Source organism: Hemiscyllium ocellatum, chromosome 2, assembly GCF_020745735.1.
Source record: "Hemiscyllium ocellatum isolate sHemOce1 chromosome 2, sHemOce1.pat.X.cur, whole genome shotgun sequence".
In the NCBI taxonomy this organism is placed as follows: Eukaryota; Metazoa; Chordata; class Chondrichthyes; order Orectolobiformes; family Hemiscylliidae; genus Hemiscyllium; species Hemiscyllium ocellatum.
The window spans coordinates 151,937,051-151,959,199 of record NC_083402.1 but is presented as its reverse complement, the minus strand read 5'-3'; the positions used below and the strand labels follow the sequence as shown (position 1 = coordinate 151,959,199).

General features: G+C 42.1%; 1 protein-coding gene across 1 annotated transcript; it reads right to left on the bottom strand.

Moving 5' to 3' along the window:
- Nucleotides 1-62: 62 nt before the first annotated feature.
- On the bottom strand, nucleotides 63-22,149 carry isoc1 (isochorismatase domain containing 1). Its single transcript, XM_060847004.1, has 5 exons — nucleotides 21,883-22,149; nucleotides 13,413-13,532; nucleotides 5,204-5,407; nucleotides 4,133-4,249; nucleotides 63-602 (listed from the first exon to the last, which is right to left on the bottom strand). Exons 1-5 carry the CDS (start codon nucleotides 22,129-22,131, stop codon nucleotides 456-458), a joined length of 837 nt encoding a protein of 278 aa, XP_060702987.1. The 5' UTR covers nucleotides 22,132-22,149; the 3' UTR covers nucleotides 63-455.

Genomic DNA, 22,149 nt, shown 5'->3' with positions numbered 1-22,149 from the left:
GCAAATTTAACTTCCCTCAAATCATATCAAAAAATATAACTTCAGGTATAAAATGTAGACAGTTTATACATTTCAAAGCAGTTTAATTCAATGCAATGGTTTATAAAAGTGATTTCATAGAACATGTATTTGCATTTACAAAGTGCACAAGTAGTCTAAACCAAGAGAATTTACTCCCGGGGTTCAATACAATTATTTTTTTTAATCAAATAAATAGGCAGCTGATAACACTTCCAGAAATGCTGCTCCATTATATAGTATCTGTAGCAATTAAAACCTGCAACCATGACAGACAGCAAAATGCAACTCCAGGAAGATCACACTGGTACTGAAACAATTTTAAGCACTTAAGCCGGGTGTGCTTATGGGATGCCAAATCCAAATGTGCTTCTGATTCTTTGGAAAGACTCCTTTGCCAGACAATATAACGACACAACTGTGTTGCTGCTGTTTGCTTAGACTTTGGACAGGAGCCCAGATTCTGGTGCACTTGCTTTGATGAGGTTTTGAATTTCCTTGAAATGAGGATGATCCTTGTCAGCAACCAGTTGCAGGAGAATGGCTTCACTGGTGGTAATTATAACCCCAGTCCGGGCAAGACGCTATCAAAATAAAAAAAAAATTCTAAAGTTCAGGGCTGACAAATAAGAATTTCACCATTCCTCTCCCCATCCTAACTGTTTTTCTCTCCTTTTCTAAAGATGTTAGCTTTTGTTGGGGTAGTTTTACAGATCTCAGCTACACTCTACCAAATCATGTGTGACATTTTGATTTATTTCTGAACATAGACTGACTGTGCACCCTGAGAGCCTTAAAACCATATCTCAATTACGCCAACGCACCAGTGGCACAGAAAAAAAACCTACTGTTTTCACCTTCTGTCCTGTTCAAAAGCTTCTAGACCAACTTGAACAGTCAAGACACTGCTCAGGCTGCAAACAGATGGCCCAGCACAGCTTGTGGGTAGGATTTGGAATTTTCCAGGCCTGGCTGACCATATAACATTCTTTCAATAAAGCACCAGTTTTCAATCTTCCAGGAATTAAATTTCCACCTGTTTGCCTATAGTAACTTAATGTTATCGAATGTCTATAACACCAATCATGTTAAGTGCACTTGGGGTTACTTTGGTTTCTAATGAATCTAAATTTATAATCAATATTACTTTTCATTTTTGAAGCTTAAAAAGAGAGTGGTACAGAAGATTTTGTTATTAAATCATTAATTAATCTAGCCCTGTTAACTCCCATGATATGACAAAATAGCTTTCATCTCTTTAAAAGAATTTTCATATCAGGGCAACATTAGAGTACTTTTTATTTGGGCAATTATATAGCAAATAAATTTTAACATGGATAAGATGTGCAGTACATTTACTGAGGGCAATAAAAATATTACCTACAAAAAAAAACACTGAAAACAGTTAAGCATCAAGGGACAGAAGAGTAAAATCATTAGAGGTACCATTACAGGTCAGAAAAATCATTCTAAATGCCAACTAGATATTCAGATTTATTTCTAGTGCTACAGAATTCAAAATAGTCCAATATGTCAAATGCTTTGTGCAAGATCGTGGGCAGTTCTCATTTGTAGGTACTACAGTGTGTTCTGGTCTTAACACTTTCATTTTCATACTACAATGAAGAAAACCCAAAACAGTTAAAGACAGCTTCAGAAAAGAGGTTAGGGATAAATGCTGAACAAGTTCGACACTTACTTTTGAAAGGCTTAACCTTAATCTTAAATTCATGAGTCCAACAGGACTGAAGTCAAGGAAACATTACAACTTGAGGAAGAATTGAAAACTGGAGATCATAGGTATAAGAGAGTTACGATAAAGTTAAATGGGGAAGCAAAGAGATACTGCTTTACTCAGACAGACGTCAAAATGTGGAACTTACTATGTCAGATAGATGAGGTAAACAGATACATTCAAAAACACACTGCACAAATATATAGTTGGTAGGAATTACTGAACGGTTGTGATGAAGAGATGAAATGTGAAGAGACTTGCGTAACATATAAATGTCAAATTCTCTTGACCAAAATGTTCCATCTTTGAATTATTTTTATTTTCTCATGAGATGTAGATGTCACTGGCTGGGCCAACATTTATTACCCATCCCTAGTTGCCCTTGTGGTAGTGGTGGTGAGCTGCCTTCTGGAACCACTGCAGAGCAGTACAGGACAAGAACTAGCCCTTCAGCCCACCAGGTCTGTGCTGACCATCATGCTATTCTAATCTCATCAGCCCACACATGATCCATATCACTCTATTCCCTGCCTGTTCATGTGTTTATCCAAATGCCTTTTAAACTTTCCAACTGTATCTACTTCTACTATCACCCTTGGCAGCACATTTCAGACACTTACCATCCCATGTGCAAAATAAAACTTACCTTGTACATCTCCTTTAAACGTTCCCCCACCCCATCCACCCACTCACCTTAAACCTATGCACCCCTTAGTATTTGACATTTCCACCCCAGGAAAAAGACTCTGCCTATCCATCCTATCCATGCCTCTCAATTTTGTGTTTTTCTATCAGGTTGCCCTCCAGCCTCCGACACTCCAGCGAAAACAATAGTGGTTTGTCCACCCTCTCCTTATAGCTAACACACTCCAATCCAGGCAACATCTGGTAAATATTTGTTACACACTCTTCACAGCTTCTACATCCTTCCTATAGTATTGTGAGCAGAACTGCACAATACACCAAATGTGGCCTAACTAAAATTTTACACAGCTGCTCCATGGCTTGCCAACTTTCCTACTCAATGCCCTGACTGATGAAGGCAGGCCTGCCATTGGCCTTTATCACCACCTTATCCACTTGCGTTGCCACTTTTAGGAGCTAAAGACTTGCATGCCAAGTTTCCAGTATATATCAAAGCTCCAAAAGATCCCATTATTTACTGTATACTTTCCTCTCGCATTTCACCTCTCAAAACGCATCGCTTTACATAATTCCTTATCTTCACCCAAACAGATTGTTCATCATGATCTCCTGAACCAAAGTCATTCCTAACTAATACAGCAAATCGAACCATGATTAGGAGAACCACAATCTGCTTTATCTAGCTCCTTATTAGTCTTGATGGTCATATATCCCTCACTACTTGGTGCTCAATCATTGACAATCTGCAGCCACTTCTCAATAATGATTATCAGATAACTTTCATTCAATTCAAAGTGTGCTACTGAATAATTTACTTTAAATGCTGTGCAGTTAGACAGTCTTTAGTTTGTTCTTTGTAATCTTATCTTTGCATCAACATCTTCCTTGAGGTTGGTATTTTTAGGGGTTTTTGTTATATTTTTCTAAGCCTGACAACCGTCCCCCCACCCCGCACATAATTATTTACTTCAAAACTGGCTTTACTTCCCTCATTATACAACCCATGAGGACAGCAGGCCCTGCACATTTCTGATGCAGACCATCCCAACAGTACAGAATTCCATGGTCTAGCTTTCTAGAGTAGAATAATATTTGTGCACCAGGGGTCGTTAGAGACACAGATAATCTATTTTGGGACTTTCAACAAGAACAGAAAGTATTAGAGGGACACAGCAAAATGAAAAAAAAAGTGTCATTCAAACCTATAGTTTTGCATTTTCAGGATAATTTGCTAGAAATGCCTAAGTTGGTTCCCCTCATTCTGTGAAATGCGTGCGCGCTGACTGGTCGGGAAATAGATGCTGATTGCTATATGTGTTTTCACAGGGAATGTGCCAGTTCATCAAGAATGCCAGTTAACAAGTTAATTAAAAGCAAACAAACGTTCTTCCAAATTTGTGATTTGGTGTGGGACTGGGGTGTACAAAGTTAAAAATCACACAAGTTAAGGTATAGCCCAACAGGTTTATTTGGAAGCACTAGTTATCGGAGCGCTGCCTTAGAGCACAACCACCTGATGAAGGAGCATCGCTCCAAGAGCTAGTGCTTCCAATTAAACCTGTTGGGCTATAACCTGGTATTGAGAGATTTTTGGTTCCATACTTTTGATATTTCTTGTGAATTGTCGAGTGTAAGTATGAAAAACTTCAACAAAATGTATCTTTTAACGTTCATAATTTGTTAAGAACATCTTCTTAAAACTACATGTTTTAAATATTCTTTTAAAAATCCTACCTCTAAAGCAAACATCCTGTCCATCATACTCCTTGAAGAAGTTGCATCAGCAACAATATGGACTTCAAGGCCTCTTCCAATCAGATCCAGTGCAGTCTGCTGTATGCAAACATGAGTCTGTTTGGGGTTTAGGGAGTTTAAACAAAAGAAATTAGCAATAATTTTAAACCTCGGTTAATGTAAGTTATAGAAAAAACTACGGATTAGATGGCCATTGGTAGGAACAGTTACTCATCACACATATTTCTTTTAGTATTTAAAGTCAAACAAATTTAGCAAGATTTTCAGCATTTAATGTTTTCAATTTATTTTTGATTGCGGAAACCAACTTCTGAAAGAGTCTTCATCTTTGGGTGCTGTAGTCATTATCTGAAGTAAATACAGGGCAGGACAGAGTGGAAGCACTATTCACAACAAACTGAGTCGGCGGTTTCCTAGATATTCTCCTGCAGGCTCTAATAGTAGCAGGAACACACCAAGAGGCTTAGCAGGTTTATCTGCACAATGATGGAAGGTTAGTGAAAGCTGCAAAACCCTCTACCATTGAATTCACCAATGCTGGCCTGTTTGGTGGACTCTTATCATTGTAGCTTGGAGATAGAGGGGTTAGGTTCACATGCAGACTGTGGGAGGCAGTATTTGATGAGATGAAGTTAACAAAGGTGGTAGACAAGAGACTAGCAAGGAAAGCACTGAAATAATGAGTAAATAGTTGAATATATTTCTTCCCTTCAAATACAAGAATAACTGAGCTGGATGAAGGGCAGTTGTTGGAAGAGGACAGGTTGGCTAAATGTATCTGATTTCATGGATGAGAAGGAAAATTGATAGAATCACAGAATAATGTAATTTGCAACTTTGTCTAGGTCTGTTAGAAATCTTGCAACATGGCAAAAAAATTAGGTAATAGTGGTCTAGTGGCATCATTGCTTGGCTATTAATCCAGAAACTCAGCTGATGCATTGGGTACCCAAATTCTTAAACAAGTTAATCATTTGTCTTGGTACAATGAAAATACATTGAAAATAAAGGAGTAAATTGAACATGTACACAAAATAGACATCTACATACCTCAACTCCAAACAATACAACACTTTGAACTCCTGGCATTTCATTCAGAGCATCTTCCACGACTGGTACAACCATTGAAAATTTTGTTTTCGGTACAACCATCTTGGCTGTTGTCACATCAATTTCTGTGACGGTACTCCCGAGTCCTTTTGGATATTGCTCAGTGACAATAACAGGGATTCCCAAAATGTGAGCACCCTGAACCTAGAGGTATGTTCAAAATAATATTTTTCAAATGAAGTAAGGAACAAAATATTTTTCTGAACAGTTTCGTAATAAAGTTATATATCACATTGACAAATTTGACACAGCTTTTCATGAGATGATGGGGGGGTGGGACACAGGCAGATGAGGGTAGTGCTGAGCAAGTTGGAGATTAGAACTTTCAGAAAACATTTGATACGGTGCCACAGGGCAGGCTGGGTGGCAAGTTAAAAACGTTTGAGATCAAAGCGTCCTTGTCAAATGGATTGGAAGTTGGCTAAAAGATAGGAAGCAAGGAGTAGGAATAGAAGGACATTTCTCAGAGTGGAGACAAGCTGAAAGTGGGTGTTCCCCAGGGATCAGTGGTGAGACCCTTGCTTTTTCTGATTTATATAAATGAGTTGGAAATAGGGGTTAAGGGCAAAATCTAAATCAGCAGATGGTACTAAGCTAGGGAGAAGCATGAACTGTGAAGATGATACTAAGCGACTTCAGGAGGACATTGGCCATACGCGCAGATACCTTGCAAATGAAATTCAATGCAGAAAAATGTGAAGTAATGCATTTTGCTAGAAGATTCACAAAGAGACAATACAAGCTCAATGGTACAACTTCGGGGGAGTACAGGAGCACAGGGACCTTGAGGTTCTCTGAAGGTGGCCGGGCAAGTTGAAACAGTTGTTCAGGCAGCTTACAGGATCCTTGGGCTCATAAATAGAAGCAAAGAGTATAAAAGCTACACCTTGACAAATTATTGGTCAGGCCACATTTGGAGTATTTTATTCAGTTCTGGGCATCTTTTTAAGGACAAGTCCTGGAGAGAGAGCTCAAAGAAGATTTACTAGAATGATCCCAGGAATGAGGGATTTTCGATACAAGGAAAGATTAGAGAAATTAGGCTTATTCTCCTTAGAGCAAAGATTCAGAGGTAACTTTGAGGTGTTCAAAATTATAAACAATTTTGACATGGTAAAGCAGGAAATTCTGCTTGCACTGGTTAGCGTGTCAGTAATTAGGGGTCACAATTTCAAGATTGCCAGCGAGTGAGTTAAGAATGAGATGAGGAGAAACTTCTTTAGTGACAGAGGTGTCAGGATTTGGAATGTGCTGCCTGGGAGTGTTGTGGAGGCAGATTCCAGGTAGGTTTCAAAACAGAACTGGATACATATTTGAAAGTGATAAACCTGGTGGGTTACAGAGGTAGGGTTAGAGAATAGGATTAGCTGGGTAACTCTTTCGGGTGCTGGTACAGATATGATGGCTCTAATGGCCTCCTTGTGTAAATTTACCCAAATCCTCAAAATACATACTAGTCTCAGCTTCACTGCAAATACAGACTCCGTATAGATGTCTACAGATGAGGCAGAAAGCAAAGGAACAATTAAGCACTGATTTTAAACTTATATTAATATGCCAAGACCACAGCATTGAAGATTGTACTATTTGTAAGTTATAAATGACAAAATATGCCACAATTTATTATATTAGCCAGGTTTCGGGATAACAATGTCACTGAAACTGTCAGTATCTAAATATTGCCCCTCTAAAGCAAACAGAACAATTGAGAATAACTGAAAGGAGTTTCTATGTTCCTCCATAACATGCACTACATTCCAGATTACAAACAGCTAAAATTCACTTAAGTGATGAGGGTTTAATTTGTCTAGCAAAATAACTAGAGTGAAAAGATTTTGTTACATGACGTTTAACTGTTTCAGATTGCACACTAATTTTGTTGGTGGTCATGTATCAAAGTAGCATCCGACCTTTGACCCAGCAGCTTTGGTTTGAGGTCAGGACTTCTTGCCAAGGAAGGTGTATGTGTAATATGGCCTAGCGAGTTAAGCTAGATTAGAATGGTGTCGGTCAGGCAGCATCCGAGGAGCAGGAAAATCAACATTTCGGGCAAAAGCCCTTCATCAGGACTGAAGGCAGGGAGCCTCCAGGGTGGAGAGATAAAATGAGAAGGGGGTGGGGCTGAGGAGAAGGTAGCAGAGTACAATAGGTGGATGGGGGTGGGGATGGAGGTGATAGGTCAGAGAGGAGAGTGAAGTGGATAGATGGAAAGAGAGGTTGGCAGGTTGGACTGATCATGAGGATGGTGTTGAGCTGGAAGGTTGGAACTGGGGTAAGGTGAAGGAGGGGAAATGACTAAACTGGTGAAGTCCACATTGATGCTCTGGGGTTGAAGCCTTCCGAGACAGAAGATGAGGCATTCTTCCTCCAGGTTTCGGGTGGTGAGGGACCTGCATGTCCTCGGCAGAGTGGGAGGGGGAGTTGAAATGTTGGGCCACAGAGTGGTGTGGTTGATTGGTGCGGGTGTCCCAGAGATGTTCCCTAAAGCGCTCTGCTAGGAGGTGTCCAGTCTCCCCAATGTAGAGGAGACCGCATCGGGAGCAACGGATACAATAAATGATGTTGGTGGATGTGCAGGTAAAACTTTGATGGATGTGAAAGGCTCCTTTAGGGCCTTGGATGGAGGTGAGGGAGGAGGTGTGGGTGCAAGTTTTGCAATTCCTGTGGTGACAGGGGAAGGTGTCAGGACGGGAGGGTGGGTTGTTGGGGGGCGTGGACCTGACCAGGCAGTCACTGAGGGAACGGTCTTTGTGGAAAGCAAAAAGGAATGGGGAGGGAAATATATCCCTGGTGGTGGCATCCGTTTGGAGGTGACGGATATGTCAGCAGATGATGCGGTTTATGAGAAAGTTGGTGGGGTGGAAAGTGAGGACCAGAGGGGTTCTGTCCTTGTTATGGTTGGAGGGGTGGGATGTAGACGAGATGTGCTGGAATGCATCTTCAACCAAGTGGGAAGTGAAATTACGGTCCCTGAAGAAGGAGGTGTGTTCTGTGGTGGAACTGGGCCTCCTGGGAGCAGATTCAGTAGAGGCGAAAGAATGGGGAATACGTGATAGCATTTTTTGCAGAAGGTAGGGTGGGAAGAAGTGTAATCCAGGTAGCTAGTTAAGTGTCAGCCTGACGACCATTTTCAATAGGTGGTAGAAACAGTACTCTTCTGATCAGCTACCAACAGAAGGCAATGTCAAACCACGCCAGTAATTTACCCATAATTGCAGAATAATCCAATGGAAGTCCATGACCCATTCCTCAAAATGAAGGATATAAAAAGAGACTAATTTTATAATTACTGTCAAGAAATATTTTTTTGGAATACTCATGATTTATAATTTTTGTAATAATTTCTTGCTTTAGAGCTCTATGATGTTAGATATGAAGCCAATAATCCTGTATGCTTATTAAATATCCTTCATATCAAAGCTAATAGAGAACTGGGAAATGGCAGTGTAACAATAGTTAAAGAGCAGCCCTTTGAAGACACAACTGGAGTTAAGGAAAATGGATAGAAATGGGTGGTTAGATAGTATAATGGATAGAAACTTGCTTCTGAACAAGCAGCTCCAGGTTCCCGAGCTACTTCAGGACCTGACGTCAGGGAAGGTGCACTAATGATGCCACAAAACCAGTTGATTGCCAACTTACAAATCTCTCCAACATTAACATGGCAGTGAGAGCAGGATGGAAATTCCTGATCCGACATAACTGACACAGTGGAGAATCCCTTAAGCAATAACTGGCGTCAGGCTAGTGGCCCGTTTCAGGAAAAACAAAGCTACTGAAGACAGACACAAGGGCTTACTTTGTCTAATTTCTAGTCACAGAAAGTCTACATCAATAGAAGCAGCCTAAAAATAAACTATAAGTGTTCATACTGGGCTAGAAAAACCCCTTCTCCAACATCTCTGGATTTGCATGTTGTATGAGCAAGATCACAAATCAGTAAAATGTTGGTATAACAGTCAAGATCACGTGTGATACAATAACACAAGTGGGACATTTTATTCTGATATACGTGCTAATCTGCAAACTCTTGAGACACTTCAGTTTCTTCGAAAGATCATACCAGAACCTCAACAGAGTAAGAGGGCAGAGGAGAGTAGTGGCCATCACTAAGGAGAAGGTGCTGGGAAAGTCAAAAGGGCTGAAGGTGCACAAATCACATTAACCTGATGGACGACACCACAGGATTCAGAAGGAGATCGCTTCAGAGATCTCCTTCTGAAGGCATTGGAGATCATCTTTCAGGACGCTGAAGTAAGGAGGGTCCCAGAGGACTGAAAAATGGCTAATCTAACACTCAAATTAAGAAGGAAGGGAGGCAGAAGACAGGAAATCCTGCTCGGTTAGCCTAACCTCTTTCTTCGGTAAAATTTTAGGGTCCATTCTTAAGGATGAAGATTGTGGAGTACTTGGAAGTTCATGGGAAAATAGAACTGCGTTAGCACGCTTTGTTAAGTGGTCGTCATAATTGAGACATCTGTTTGAATTCTTTGAGGTGGTAACAAGCAAGTTAGACAAAGAAAAGTCAGCAGATGTGATCTTTTTGGATTCTAGAAGGCCTTTGACAAGGTGCTTCATAGGAGGCTGCTAAATAAGAGTTCATGGTGTTAGGTGCAAGGTATTACCATGGATTGAGAACTGGCTGACTGGCAGAAAGTGGAGTGGAGGAATAAAGGAGTCAGTGTCGAGAGTATAACTACCACATTACGTATTCATGATCTGGACAAAGGAACTGAGGGCATTGCTACCAAGCGTGCAATGGCACAAAGATAGGTGAATGTACACGTAGCGTTGAGGAAACCTGGAGACTGCAGAAGGACTTGGACAGGCTGGAGAGTAGGCAAAGAAGTGGCAGATTGAACACAATGTGGGAAAGTGTGAAATTATGCACTTTGGTCAAATAAAGAGAGACTATTTTCTAAATAAAGAAAGGCTTTGGAAATCTGAAGCACAAAAGGTCTGAGAAGTCCTAGTTCAGGATTCTCTTAAGATTAACATGCCGGTTCAGTTGGCAGTTAAATGCAATGTTCGCATTCATTTCAAAAAAGGGCCAGAAGGCAAGAGCAGAGATGTACTGTTGAGGCTGTATAAAGTTCTGGTCAGACTGCACTTAGAATACTGTGAGCAGTTTTGGGCTCCATATCTCAGGAAGGATGTGCTAGTGTTAAAAGTGGTACAGAAGAGATTTAACAAAAATTATTTTGGGGATGAAGGGCTTGTCACACGAGGAGCAGTTGCAGATTCTTGGTCTGAACATTGAGTTTCAAAGGTTGAGGAGGGAATATCATTGAAACTCACTGAATACCGAGAGGTCTGGATGTAGTGGGCAGAAAATTTTTCAGTAGTAGGAGACAAAAAAAAAAAAAGAGGTCACAGCATCAGCATGAAGGACAACCCCTTAGAGCTGAGAAGAATAAGACTCACATGGTGGTGAATCTGTGAAACTCATTACTACTGAAAGCTGTAAGGGCCAAGCCAGAGTGTCTTTAGGTAAGGTAGGTTCTTGATCATTAACAGCATCAAGGGCTACAGGACAAAGGCACGAGAATGGGATTGAGAAAAATATCAATCAGGATTGAATGATGAAGCAGACTCAATGGGCTGAATGACCTAATTCTGCACCTTTATCTTATTATGTAAAACCAGCAGTGATTCAGCCTTCACAGATCTCTATCCGATAATCCTGCTGGGAAAATCTAACTATTCAGAAAATCTAGCTTAGTACAGCAGAACTGCACCAGCCGTAAGCTTAAACATTTTAGGCCAACTCAATTAAAAAAAAAGCCTTCTCCATTCCTGCTCTCAGTCAAAGTACAGACATAGCAACACCTCCTACGTTTAAATTAAAAATGTTCACCAAATAAACTCCAATATAAGATTTCTTTAATATTTTAATCAAAAGAAAGAAATAAATGGTGAAAGGCTGTCCAAAACTGAGAGTTTGTCATAAAGGACATAAAAATCCTTGGCACATTTGCAAATTTATAAAATAAACTTCATAAGATATAATTCTGATAAAATTTAAGTAGATTTTTTTTCCATACAGTGCTAAAAAGATCCATTAAGACAATATTAAAGATGTCAGAGTAACAGGATATAACAAGCCTGCACCGATATAGCACCATTTATGGCCTCAGGACTTGCGATCTAGGTACCTTGATCATTAAAAGATCTATAACCAGTATAGGAAATAGATCATCAAAAGTTAAAAAAAAAGTTGATCTTTAAAATTTTAACGGCTGGAAAATAAGGAGTAAGAATTTATACTTGAGTTATAGAAAGCCATTGATAGATCCCACATGGCATATTGACGAGTAGTTCTAGGCAACACTCCTTAACAAGGAAATATATTTCCTGGAGGAATACGGTGTACATTTAAACAGTCTGATGGCTGGACTCCAAGAGTTAAAAGTTTCAAGAAAAGATTACACAAGCTTGAGTTGTGAATTTAGAAGCTCAAGGGATGACTTGACTGAAGTATAAAATATTAAAGGGACATATGTTGGGTAAAAAATATTAAAAATGGGAACAGCTTGGCGTAACAAGGATAAATTGCAAGGGACTATTTCCATTCATTGTAGAGTTTACATCAGGGACAGACACCAAAAGATTAGTGAAAACATTTCAACACATTCAATATTAGAAGCCGAGAACTCACTTTCGGTGCTCGAATAACGGCACAAGTTAACAAAGGTTAATAGTTGAAACGGTTATACATAAAACTTCCAAAAAAGTCATTTGATAAAGTGCAACATAACAGTAAAAGGGACAGTGGTATCACGTTTACATAGTTCTTTGAATGACAGGAAACACAGCAGTAAGTAGTTGCTCTCGGAATGAAGGAGGCATGTTGTGGGCTTCGTGGGGTTTGACCACTGATTCCCTGGACTATATTAATGACCAAGACTTGGAATTGATGTCATTCACACAAATATTTTAGATGATATAATCCATAGAAGTATTGTGAAATAGAAGCTGGATTGCAATATGCTTCAAGGACACAGACAGACCATAGAATGGGCAACTAGTATCGACAGAAATGTAACGAATGTGACATGATATAATTTGGAGGAAGCATGAGGATAGTCATTATGTGCACAAATTGGAAGAGGTAATCAGACAAGTTAAGAAAGCAATCGAGGTACATGGGATTCTGGGCTTTACAAATAATGACTTAAGTGTACAAAAGAAAATAATTGAAGTAATCTATACAGAACAGGGTTGACCTGAATTGGAATATTGAGTCCAACTACACTTCAGGAAGGATGAGAAGCTGTTGCAAAAGCTTCAGGAAAGATTTACAAAGGTAGATCCAGGGATGAGGGACTTCACAGACCATGAAAAAATAGAAGGCTGGGGCTGCTCTCCATGGAGGAAGGTTGACAGGAGATTTGATAGAGATGTTCAAAATCACAAAAGATTAATACAGAGTAAGACAGGAAGAAATTGTATGTGATAGCATAAATTGTGATTTTTATAGAACTAAATATGGGGAGAAGGGAACAGCTTTTTATAGAAAAGTTGTTACATATTGTAATGCAATAGCTGAGAATGGTGCACACAAATTCACTTGTGGCTTTCAAATAGAGGACTGTATAATTATTGGAAGAGAAAAGCAACTACAAAGCCCCAGGGAAAAGGCAGGGGAGTGGATTTAACTGAGCCGTACTTGCAGAGAGCCAGCTTGGGCATGGTCAGGTGGCTCTCTTCCCTTGTTGGAGTATTCTATGATAGGGTCTTTAGTTATCAAACTCTCATTAATATTACAAATCAAGCAATCTCTGTGAATAATGCAATAGGTTTGAAGAACTAAACAGTCCACCCTTACTCCAATGTTCCCACCCCTTCCACAGTTGATAAAACTTATTTTGAATTGTGATTGCTGTTGTAGAATGGACGCTAGCAATTAGCCCACAGATAAGTAATCAGGAAAAGCTTGAACAAAAATCTGCTCTCAATCACCAAAAATTAAGAAAATAAAAATCATTTAAACCTATTTAAACGATGTTTAACTTTTAATGAGGGCAGGATATTATATTGATGGAGAGATCATGAATAAAATTCTGAACAAAAGATACATAAATTTTATGTAACAACGTAGCAGTGCTGGGTCACATTTCAGAATGAGTAAAAACTTGAGAAAACTCACCAGCCTTTGGCCTACACTTATGATATCTCCAAAATACTTGATTGCAGGCCTGAACCTTTCCTGCATATCACAACAGAAAAAGACAGTACTGGATGCCAGTAGGTTTCCAAGCGAAGTCATCTGGTTAAAATAAAGACAAAAACGTATCATGTCACAATTGGTCATTTCACTACTTCTTGCCTTCAAAGTAACAGATATTAGACATACAACAGGTTGGGTGATGGAAATACCATTTATAATAGTCATTATCAGCCAACACTATACAGAATCATTCAACTATTAGCTCAGGATAGTGAACACATGCGCCATGTTGCAGATATCTCATGCCCCATATATTTAAAGGGTTACTGCTCATCATCAGAAGCATTTTACTTGCAACTCACAGAACCAGCACATGGCTTTTCCAGACCAGCATTTACAGCTTTATCCCTCAGGTATACAATCTAACAGTAATGGGATCAGTTAATTACAAAAAGCACTCCTGCTCCATGATATCATTGATTAGTTTCTTAAACTTTCTTTGATATAGTCACAAGATCTGAAAACAATAGAAGCAAAATACTGCAGATGATGGAAATTTGAAACAAAGAATGCTGTAGAAACCCAGCAGGTCTGGCACTACCTGGGAAGAGGGGGGAAGAGGGGGGAAGAGGGGGGAAGAGGGGGGAAGAGGGGGGGGAAGAGGGACAGGAAGGGGGAGAATGAGCTCGAGAGCAAGACAGAGTTGACATTTTGAATCAGGTTTGACTCTTCTACAGAACTGGCTCCCAGTTAATTTGGTTTTTCTTTCCATAGATGAGGCATGAAATCAACCTTTCCTGCTTTAGTGATGGAGTTCAATACAAAAAGAATTTCAGTATTTTCTCTGGTCTATTTTTCAGGATATTATCAAAAAACAATAAGTGACAATCACATTGTGGAAAGTAGTATTCCTATTGATCACTAATATGAAAATTTTTTATTTTGATTTTGTAAAATTGAAATGATGAATTTTTAGAATACTGTTTGGTGAAGTACACAAAACAAACAACAGACCTTACGTCTGGATGACTAGGCTGGAAAGCACTATGGTACGGAATTATATTGATCTAAATACCAACAGGTCAAATATTTTGATCCATTGCTTCTTCACTCCACACTGGGTACAAATTAAACAGTAAGTTTAAACATTAGGGAACTAGTTTGGACTACTCAGGATTATTATTCTATAAAGAAGTAAAACTAATGATGCTCCAACAGGAAAGTGACTAAAGAATAGGCATGCTCGATAACAGAATTCGTCTGCATTGGTGCAACATTGTGTTCCAGCACACGATGTTTTACTTTCAACTAATGTATGACAGCAAATACTGGCTACAGGAAGGCATGGACAACTACTCAACTGCAGTGGTTCAAAAAAGCACTCACCACCACATTCTCAACAACTCAGGAAGGCAATAAATACTGGTCCAGCCAGCAACATTCACATATTACAAGTGAATAAAAAAAAGGACCAAAAAAAAATGAAAGGTGGGGAAGCTACAATAGTTATTCGAAGCATGTGATGCAATGCAACATAGATGTTTTAAGTCATTAGCAAAATAGAAAGATTACACATTTTACCCACAAGGAGCAAACAATTCTTGTAATCATGAAAAATTACAAGATTATTAATTTGCTGAGGGAGAAAATTAAATTTAGCAGGCGGCATGGTGGCACAGTGGTTAGCACTGCTGCCTCACAGCACCAAAGACCTGGGTTCAATTCCACCTCAGGCAACTGACTGTGTGGAGTTTGTAAATTCTCCCTGTGTCTGCGTGGGTTTCCTCCGGGTGCTCCGGTTTCCTCCCACAGTCCAAAGATGTGCAGGTTAGGTGAACTGGCCGTGCTAAATTGCCTGTAGTGTTGGGTAAATGTAGGGGAATGGGTGGGTTGCGCTTCGGAGGGTCAGTGTGGACTTTTTGGGCCAAAGGGCCTGTTTCCACACTGCAGGTAATCTAATCTAAAATAAACAGTACTCTCAGTATTACATATCTTTTTGCAAGATTCGAGTTTCAAAGATTAAGAGAACCCTAATAATTAACAAAATGTTTAATTATAAATAACGTCCTTATGACATACTGCTTATGCCTGTAATCAGGATTTCCTTAAGCCAAATTATGTAAGGTTCTCATGCACCTGCATGCAGTGTAATACAAATGCTGCAGTTGCTGAAAGAGTCCAAAGTTAATTATCAGTCATTAATTCAAGACCCCACAGATGACCATCCAATATCTTATTCTCTGGAGCTAGAAGAGATCACCAAAGACAATAAAGCATGCTTGCAGATCTCATGCTGCATTCTCTAAACACTGACAGTCTTTACATCTGTGACAGGACTTTCCATTGAAGCCAGACTGAAATATGCCATGCAACTACACCAAATATGACAAAGCAAGAACACTCACTAGAATAGACCTGCCAGTCATTCACTGCATCATTACCTGAGAACAAGACAAGGACAGCAGGGAGATGCAACACATTATTTTAATGACACTGTGCTACATGATATCACCCAGAACAGTGGAACAACATGCTTAAACACAATTGAAGGAGAACTATTTTTAATACTCCTTACTGGGATACACACATCCCTACCAAGGGCAGTATCTTGTTACCTATTTCCATTTTTTTCAGAAAGACTTGCTGAGCCACCTTCTCGAAACACTGCAATTAAATCGGAAGCAGGCACTCCACAAAGTGATGTCAAGGAGTTCCTGATTTATAATGCAGTGATGGTGAAGGGACAACGAGAGTAGTTTCATGTCAGGATAGTGTATGACTAGGAAGGCAATTTGCAGCAGTTAGTGATCCCATGCATCTGCTGGCCTTGCACTTCAAGGTGGCAGAGATCATAGAATTGGAAGGTGTTGCTGAAGGAGGCTTGGCCAGTTGTTGAAATGCATCTTGTAAATGGTACATTGCTGAAACTGTGTGCCAATGGTTGAGGGACAGAATGTGATACTAATCAAGTGGTGTGCTTTGTCCTGGATGCTGCCAACATTCTCGAGCGTTTTCGAAGCTGTATTCATTTAGGTAAGTGGAGAATATCTAATTACTCGCCAACTTCTGCTCTGTCGATAGTGAAAAGTGAGGTCTGCAGATGCTGGAGATCAGAGCTGAAAATGTGTTGCTGGTGTTGCAGAGCCCTTCATCAGGAATGAGGAGAGTGTGCCTGCCTGGCTCTGGCCCGAAACGTCGAATTTCCTGTTCCTTGGATGCTGCCTGACCTGCTGTGCTTTAACCAGCAACACATTTTCAACTCTGTCGATAGTGGGCAGGCTTTGGGCAGTCAGAAAGTGAGTTATTGCTGTGGAATTCCTAGCCTCTGACATGCTCCTGTAGTTACAGTATTTATTTTGCTGGTCCAATTACATTTCTGGTCAATGGTAGCCCAAAAGACATTTAATGATAGAGCTTTCAGTAGTGGTAATTTCTTTCAATGTCAACAGGAGATGGTTAGATAAGCAATTGTCTAGCACTTGTGTGGTGTGAATGTTACTTGCCACTTATCAGTCCAAGTCTGAATGCTGTCCAGGTCTTGTTGCATTAATGTTGGCTCAGTTGCTAGCTTTCTGATCACACTGGTCACAACTCAGCAACTCTCTTCCTTGCAACTTCAAATGTGCTGCAGCGTTCCCTTGACTATCCCAAAGTCAGCTTACAAGGATTCTGTAGTGTGCAATTGGGTCATTGTTGGTTAATGTTCAACATCAGTCGATGATCCTCTGAAATGATGAGATTTCCTAAAGCCCTTGAGCTAATGAACTGCAAATTCTGGAAATGAAAAACAGTAGAACAAAGATATTTAAGAAGGTTAAATATTCATGAATAAGTCCTATCTTTATTGTAGAACATAGAACAATACAACGCAGAACAGGCCCTTCAGCCCTCGATGTTTCACCAATCTGTGAACTATTCTCAGCTCGTCCCCCTACACTATCCCAAAATCATCCATGTGCTTATCTAAGGATTGTTTAAATCTCCCTAATGTGGCTGAGTTGACTACATTAGCAGGTAGGGCATTCCATGCCCTTACCACTCTCTGCATAAAGAACCTGCCTCTGACATCAGTCTTAAATCTGTCACCCCTCAATTTGTAGTTATGCCCCTCATACATGCTGACATCATCACCTTAGAGAAAAAAAAAGACTTTCACTGTCTACCCTACCTAATCCTATGTATGTGAGTATACATATTTGATATTTTTACTTCACAAAATAAGGTACTAATATATAGTTTTGAAATACAACAGATGGTTATTTACCCATGAAATTTTATACTGCGGTTTGACTGAACAATTATATTTTAGAAATCACTTTTTTGAAAAGTGTCTTCCTTGTTTCTTCATCAGCTTCTCTATTACCCTTCACATACTGGTTGAAAATCTGCAGTACATCCTTTCGTCACCTTCTGTGATGCAATGACTGCACATTATAGAATCTTCTGCTATGTGCGACTGCAATTTTATCCTTATTCCGGTCATCTCTTAATACATCGACATGGGAGGAAACTATTCTAATTACTGAACAAGATGTATGATGATGTTGTCACTTTGATACATATCTTGACATCGAAGCCTAGTTCATATTTGCAAGGTTTAGTGTGGATATCAAGGCTAGACCAATAAAAAAGGTCCAAAATTGTTTCTAAACACGAGTAAATCTAGTTGCTGAAATCAGACAATGGCCTCTAATTTCTATATCCAAGTTATATTTAAAAAATAAGTTTAATGAAGCAGGATACCAAATGTAAAATTTTCAACAGAAGCAAATATATCAACACTTTTGTTAGGTTCTTTTTCCGAGGTTTCACACACGAGATGCAACTTGCACAAACCAACTTCAGCAAACAGTTAAAGTTTATTAAAGATTGTACAGCATGCAAAGTTGGGTCAAAGAGAGCCTTGAACAAAGAAAACATATCCCCTTCATACAGGTCAGTTGTTAATGCTCACAGAGACTCCAGCCACTCTTCCATAACCACGTTATCCTAGATACAATGCTAGGATGAGGTCATTCTCGGAGATAAAGTAAGTGTAAATGCCCTAAACCTGGGGAATTGTTATACAGACAATTTCCTGACTCTGTGATTCCCCAAGACAGCGTAGATGTGACATGCCCTAACTTCAGGGCAGCACTGCAAATGTTCTAGTTCCGATAATTCCTCAGACAATGTAGGTGTGACAGGCTTCAGCATCAGGGGATGATCACGCAAACAAACCTGACTGGCTGGGGGATGGCTACGAAAGTGTTTCTGAATGGGAGGGACTGAATGAGAATTAAATTTGACAATAGTAGGAGATTAATAGTAAGTGACTGTCTAAACTGCGTGCGAGTCGTCCGCAGTCCTGCATGAATGTTGTCCCCACCCACTTGCAGAATGTTCAGCTTCTGGAGTAAGACAGTACAGTTTAACCCTTTAATATTATATTAATGTCTAAACAGATGGTGCAATTTAATCTTTTAATATTACATCTTTAGCAGTGGAAACCTGTGCATTAATTTTGCAACTGGAGTGGGAATTTCTTAAAGCACTGTGGACAACTGATGAAATAGAACTTGGTTGGAAGGCACGAGCTACAGTCTGCCCAGCCTATAGACAAAACTCCCAGGAGAATGAACACTGTCTGGAATAAAATCTATTGTAGATTTTATCTGGTGTACTGTTCACAATAGGACTACACTATTAATAAAACTATTAAGTAAAACCAAAGTCAACGGATGAAAACAACTTATTTAACAATACAATCATAAAATAGATATTTTTAACAAATTTTGAACAATGGTTTTGCAATCAAATGAATTAATGCCAGTAATCTTAAAATAAATATTTCATTCTTTTGAACACAGCAAATCTCATATTTGCCCCACTATATGGCAGTTCTCCTATAACATCGTAGTTGTGTTCCAGCAAAACCTCACTAACAGAAATAATGGGGCTGATGGGACAAGTGGGATTTGAGGCAGACCAGCAAAAAATATCACTCACAAATCACCAAAAGCCTAAATAAAGGTTTAAATCATAGTTATAAAACAAAATGTAAATTTAACACATTACACCAAAAAAAATATTGTTAATGGAGGGACAGAAGGTCATCATCATCACCACCACTTTCAGGTGCAGTTGTGGTTTCAGAAGTGGATGGCTGTGGCTGATTGTCTTCTGACTGTTTCTTGGGGGTTGGTTTAAATTGTGATATGCAGGTACAAGAACAAATTAGGAAGGCATGTGTAAGAGTAAAGCAGTCCTGCAGGAATTATACAACTCTTGTCTCAGAGGGAGAGCAATGAACATTCATTAGTTTGATTAGATTAGATTCCCTGCAGTGTGGAAACAAGCCCTTCACTCCAACAAGTCCACACCAACCCTCCAAAGAGTAACCCACCATTTCTCTCTGACTAATGCACCTAACACTATGGGGAATTTAGCGTGGCCAATTCACCTGAGCTGCACACCTTTGGACTGTGGGAGGAAACCAGGGCACCCAGAGGAAACCCATGCAGACACTGGGAGAATGTGCAAACCCCACACAGACAACGTGAGGCAGCAGTGCTCACCACTGAGCCCCGTGCTGCCCATTGTTGAGATGAAGCTGCTCGGTGTATGGTACTGGACCTCTCCTTCTCACATCAGCACAAACATGCAAAACAATCATCGCTGGAATTGCACGATTGAGAACAGAGGTTAGCGTTCTCAAAAATACCATTTGCTAAGTCTACACCAATGTTACAGCTATATCACACTACCCTAACACACTTTATACAAGTACCACTTGTACAGAAGTAGCATTAAGTTTGAAACCAATTAAATTTAAATTGATCAGTTAGAACTAGCTGTGCAAATGATTGGAGACCTTTGTCTTTTTCGACTTAAAAACAATTGAGTGATAATTAGATCTATTAGATAGTGAAGATGCTTTGGAAAAAGTCTTTGAATCTAACAAAAAACTCAAATATTTTAACGACATTAGTTCTCCCAATCTGTAAGTATTGTTTGTTTGGCAATACCTTCAGCAGTCAGGTCAGGTTCCTACACACACACACGGGAACATATAACCCTCCCTGGGGTCTTAGAGACAACTGTCACCGCGTTGGAAGAGGAATAGGTGTGGGGTCGGGGTTCAGGGGCCGGAGGGCGCGGGGCGGCGGGGTTCGTGGGTGGGGTATGGGGCTCAGAGGCCGGGGGGTGCGGGGTTCAGGGGTGGGGTGTCGGGGTTCAGGGGTCATGGGCCGGGGGGCAGGGTGTCGGGGTTCAGGAGTCATGGGCCGGGTGGCGGGGTTCAGGGGTCATGGGCCGGGTGGCGGGGTGTCGGGGTTCAGGAGTCATGGGCCGGGTGTCGGGGTTCAGGGGTCATGGGCCGGGTGGTGGGGTGTCGGGGTTCAGGGGTCATGGGCCGGGTGGTGGGGTGTCGGGGTTCAGGGGTCATGGGCCGGGGGGGTGGGGTTCGTGGGTGGGGTATGGGGCTCAGAGGCCGGGGGGTGCGGGTTTCAGGGGTCATGGGCCGGGGGGTGGGGTGTCGAGGTTCAGGGGTCATGGGCCGGGTGGTGGGGTGTCGGGGTTCAGGGGTCATGGGCCGGGGGGGGGTGGGGTATGGGGCTCAGAGGCCGGGGGGTGCGGGGTTCAGGGGTCATGGGCCGGGGGGTGGGGTGTCGAGGTTCAGGGGTCATGGGCCGGAGGGTGGGGTGTCGGGGTTCAGGGGTCATGGGCCGGGGGGTTGGGGTGTCGAGGTTCAGGGGTCATGGGCCGGGGGGCGGGGTGTCGGGGTTCAGGGGTCATGGGCCGGGGGGGCGGGGTGTCGAGGTTCAGGGGTCATGGGCCGGGGGGCGGGGTGTCGGGGTTCAGGGGTCATGGGCCGGGGGAGCGGGGTGTCGGGGTTCAGGGGTCATGGGCCGGGGGGCGGGGTGTCGGGGTTCAGGGGTCATGGGCCGAGGGGGCGGGGTGTCGGGGTTCAGGGGTCATGGGCCGAGGGGGCGGGGTGTCGGGGTTCAGGGGTCATGGGCCGGGGGGCGGGGTGTCGGGGTTCAGGGGTCATGGGCCGGGGGGCGGGGTGGCGGGGGTCAGGGGTCATGGGCCGAGGGGGCGGGGTGTCGGGGTTCAGGGGTCATGGGCCGGGGGGCGGGGTGTCGGGGTTCAGGGGTCATGGGCCGAGGGGGCGGGGTGTCGGGGTTCAGGGGTCATGGGCCGGGGGGCGGGGTGTCGGGGTTCAGGGGTCATGGGCCGAGGGGGCGGGGTGTCGGGGTTCAGGGGTCATGGGCCGAGGGGGCGGGGTGTCGAGGTTCAGGGGTCATGGGCCGAGGGGGCGGGGTGTCGGGGTTCAGGGGTCATGGGCCGAGGGGGCGGGGTGTCGGGGTCCAGAGGCCGGAGGGTGTGGGGGAGGGGGATGAGGAGCCGAGGCTCGGGTCTGGGCCCGGGGTCTGGGCCCGGGTCGGCCTCCCGCCCCCACACTCACCGGGACTTGCAGAGACACCAGCCGCAGTTTGCAGCGCTCGGTGACCACGAAGCCCTTGGGCAGGTCGATGTACTCCCCCCAGTCGGGGGACTCCAGCTGGATGATGAACTTGCGGTGCACTCCGATCAGGCCGCCGTAAACACTCAGGAATTTCTGGATGAGAACCTCATGGCCCGAGCCTGGCGGCACCGAGCTCACCCGCGAGAAGCTGGAGAAACACAGCAGCACGGGAACCGCGCACTCCGCCATCTTACCGCCCGCCTCACT

Excerpts from the sequence above, each read along its gene's own strand:
- isoc1 (XM_060847004.1), bottom strand. The coding sequence starts at position 22,131 with ATGGCGGAGTGCGCGGTTCCCGTGCTGCTGTGTTTCTCCAGCTTCTCG. Across the intron at positions 5,408-13,412 it reads TAAGTGTAGGCCAAAGGCTG|GTTCAGGGTGCTCACATTTT; the intron begins GTGAGTTTTCTC and ends ACATACCTCTAG. Across the intron at positions 603-4,132 it reads ACAGGATGTTTGCTTTAGAG|CGTCTTGCCCGGACTGGGGT; the intron begins GTAGGATTTTTA and ends TTATTTTGATAG.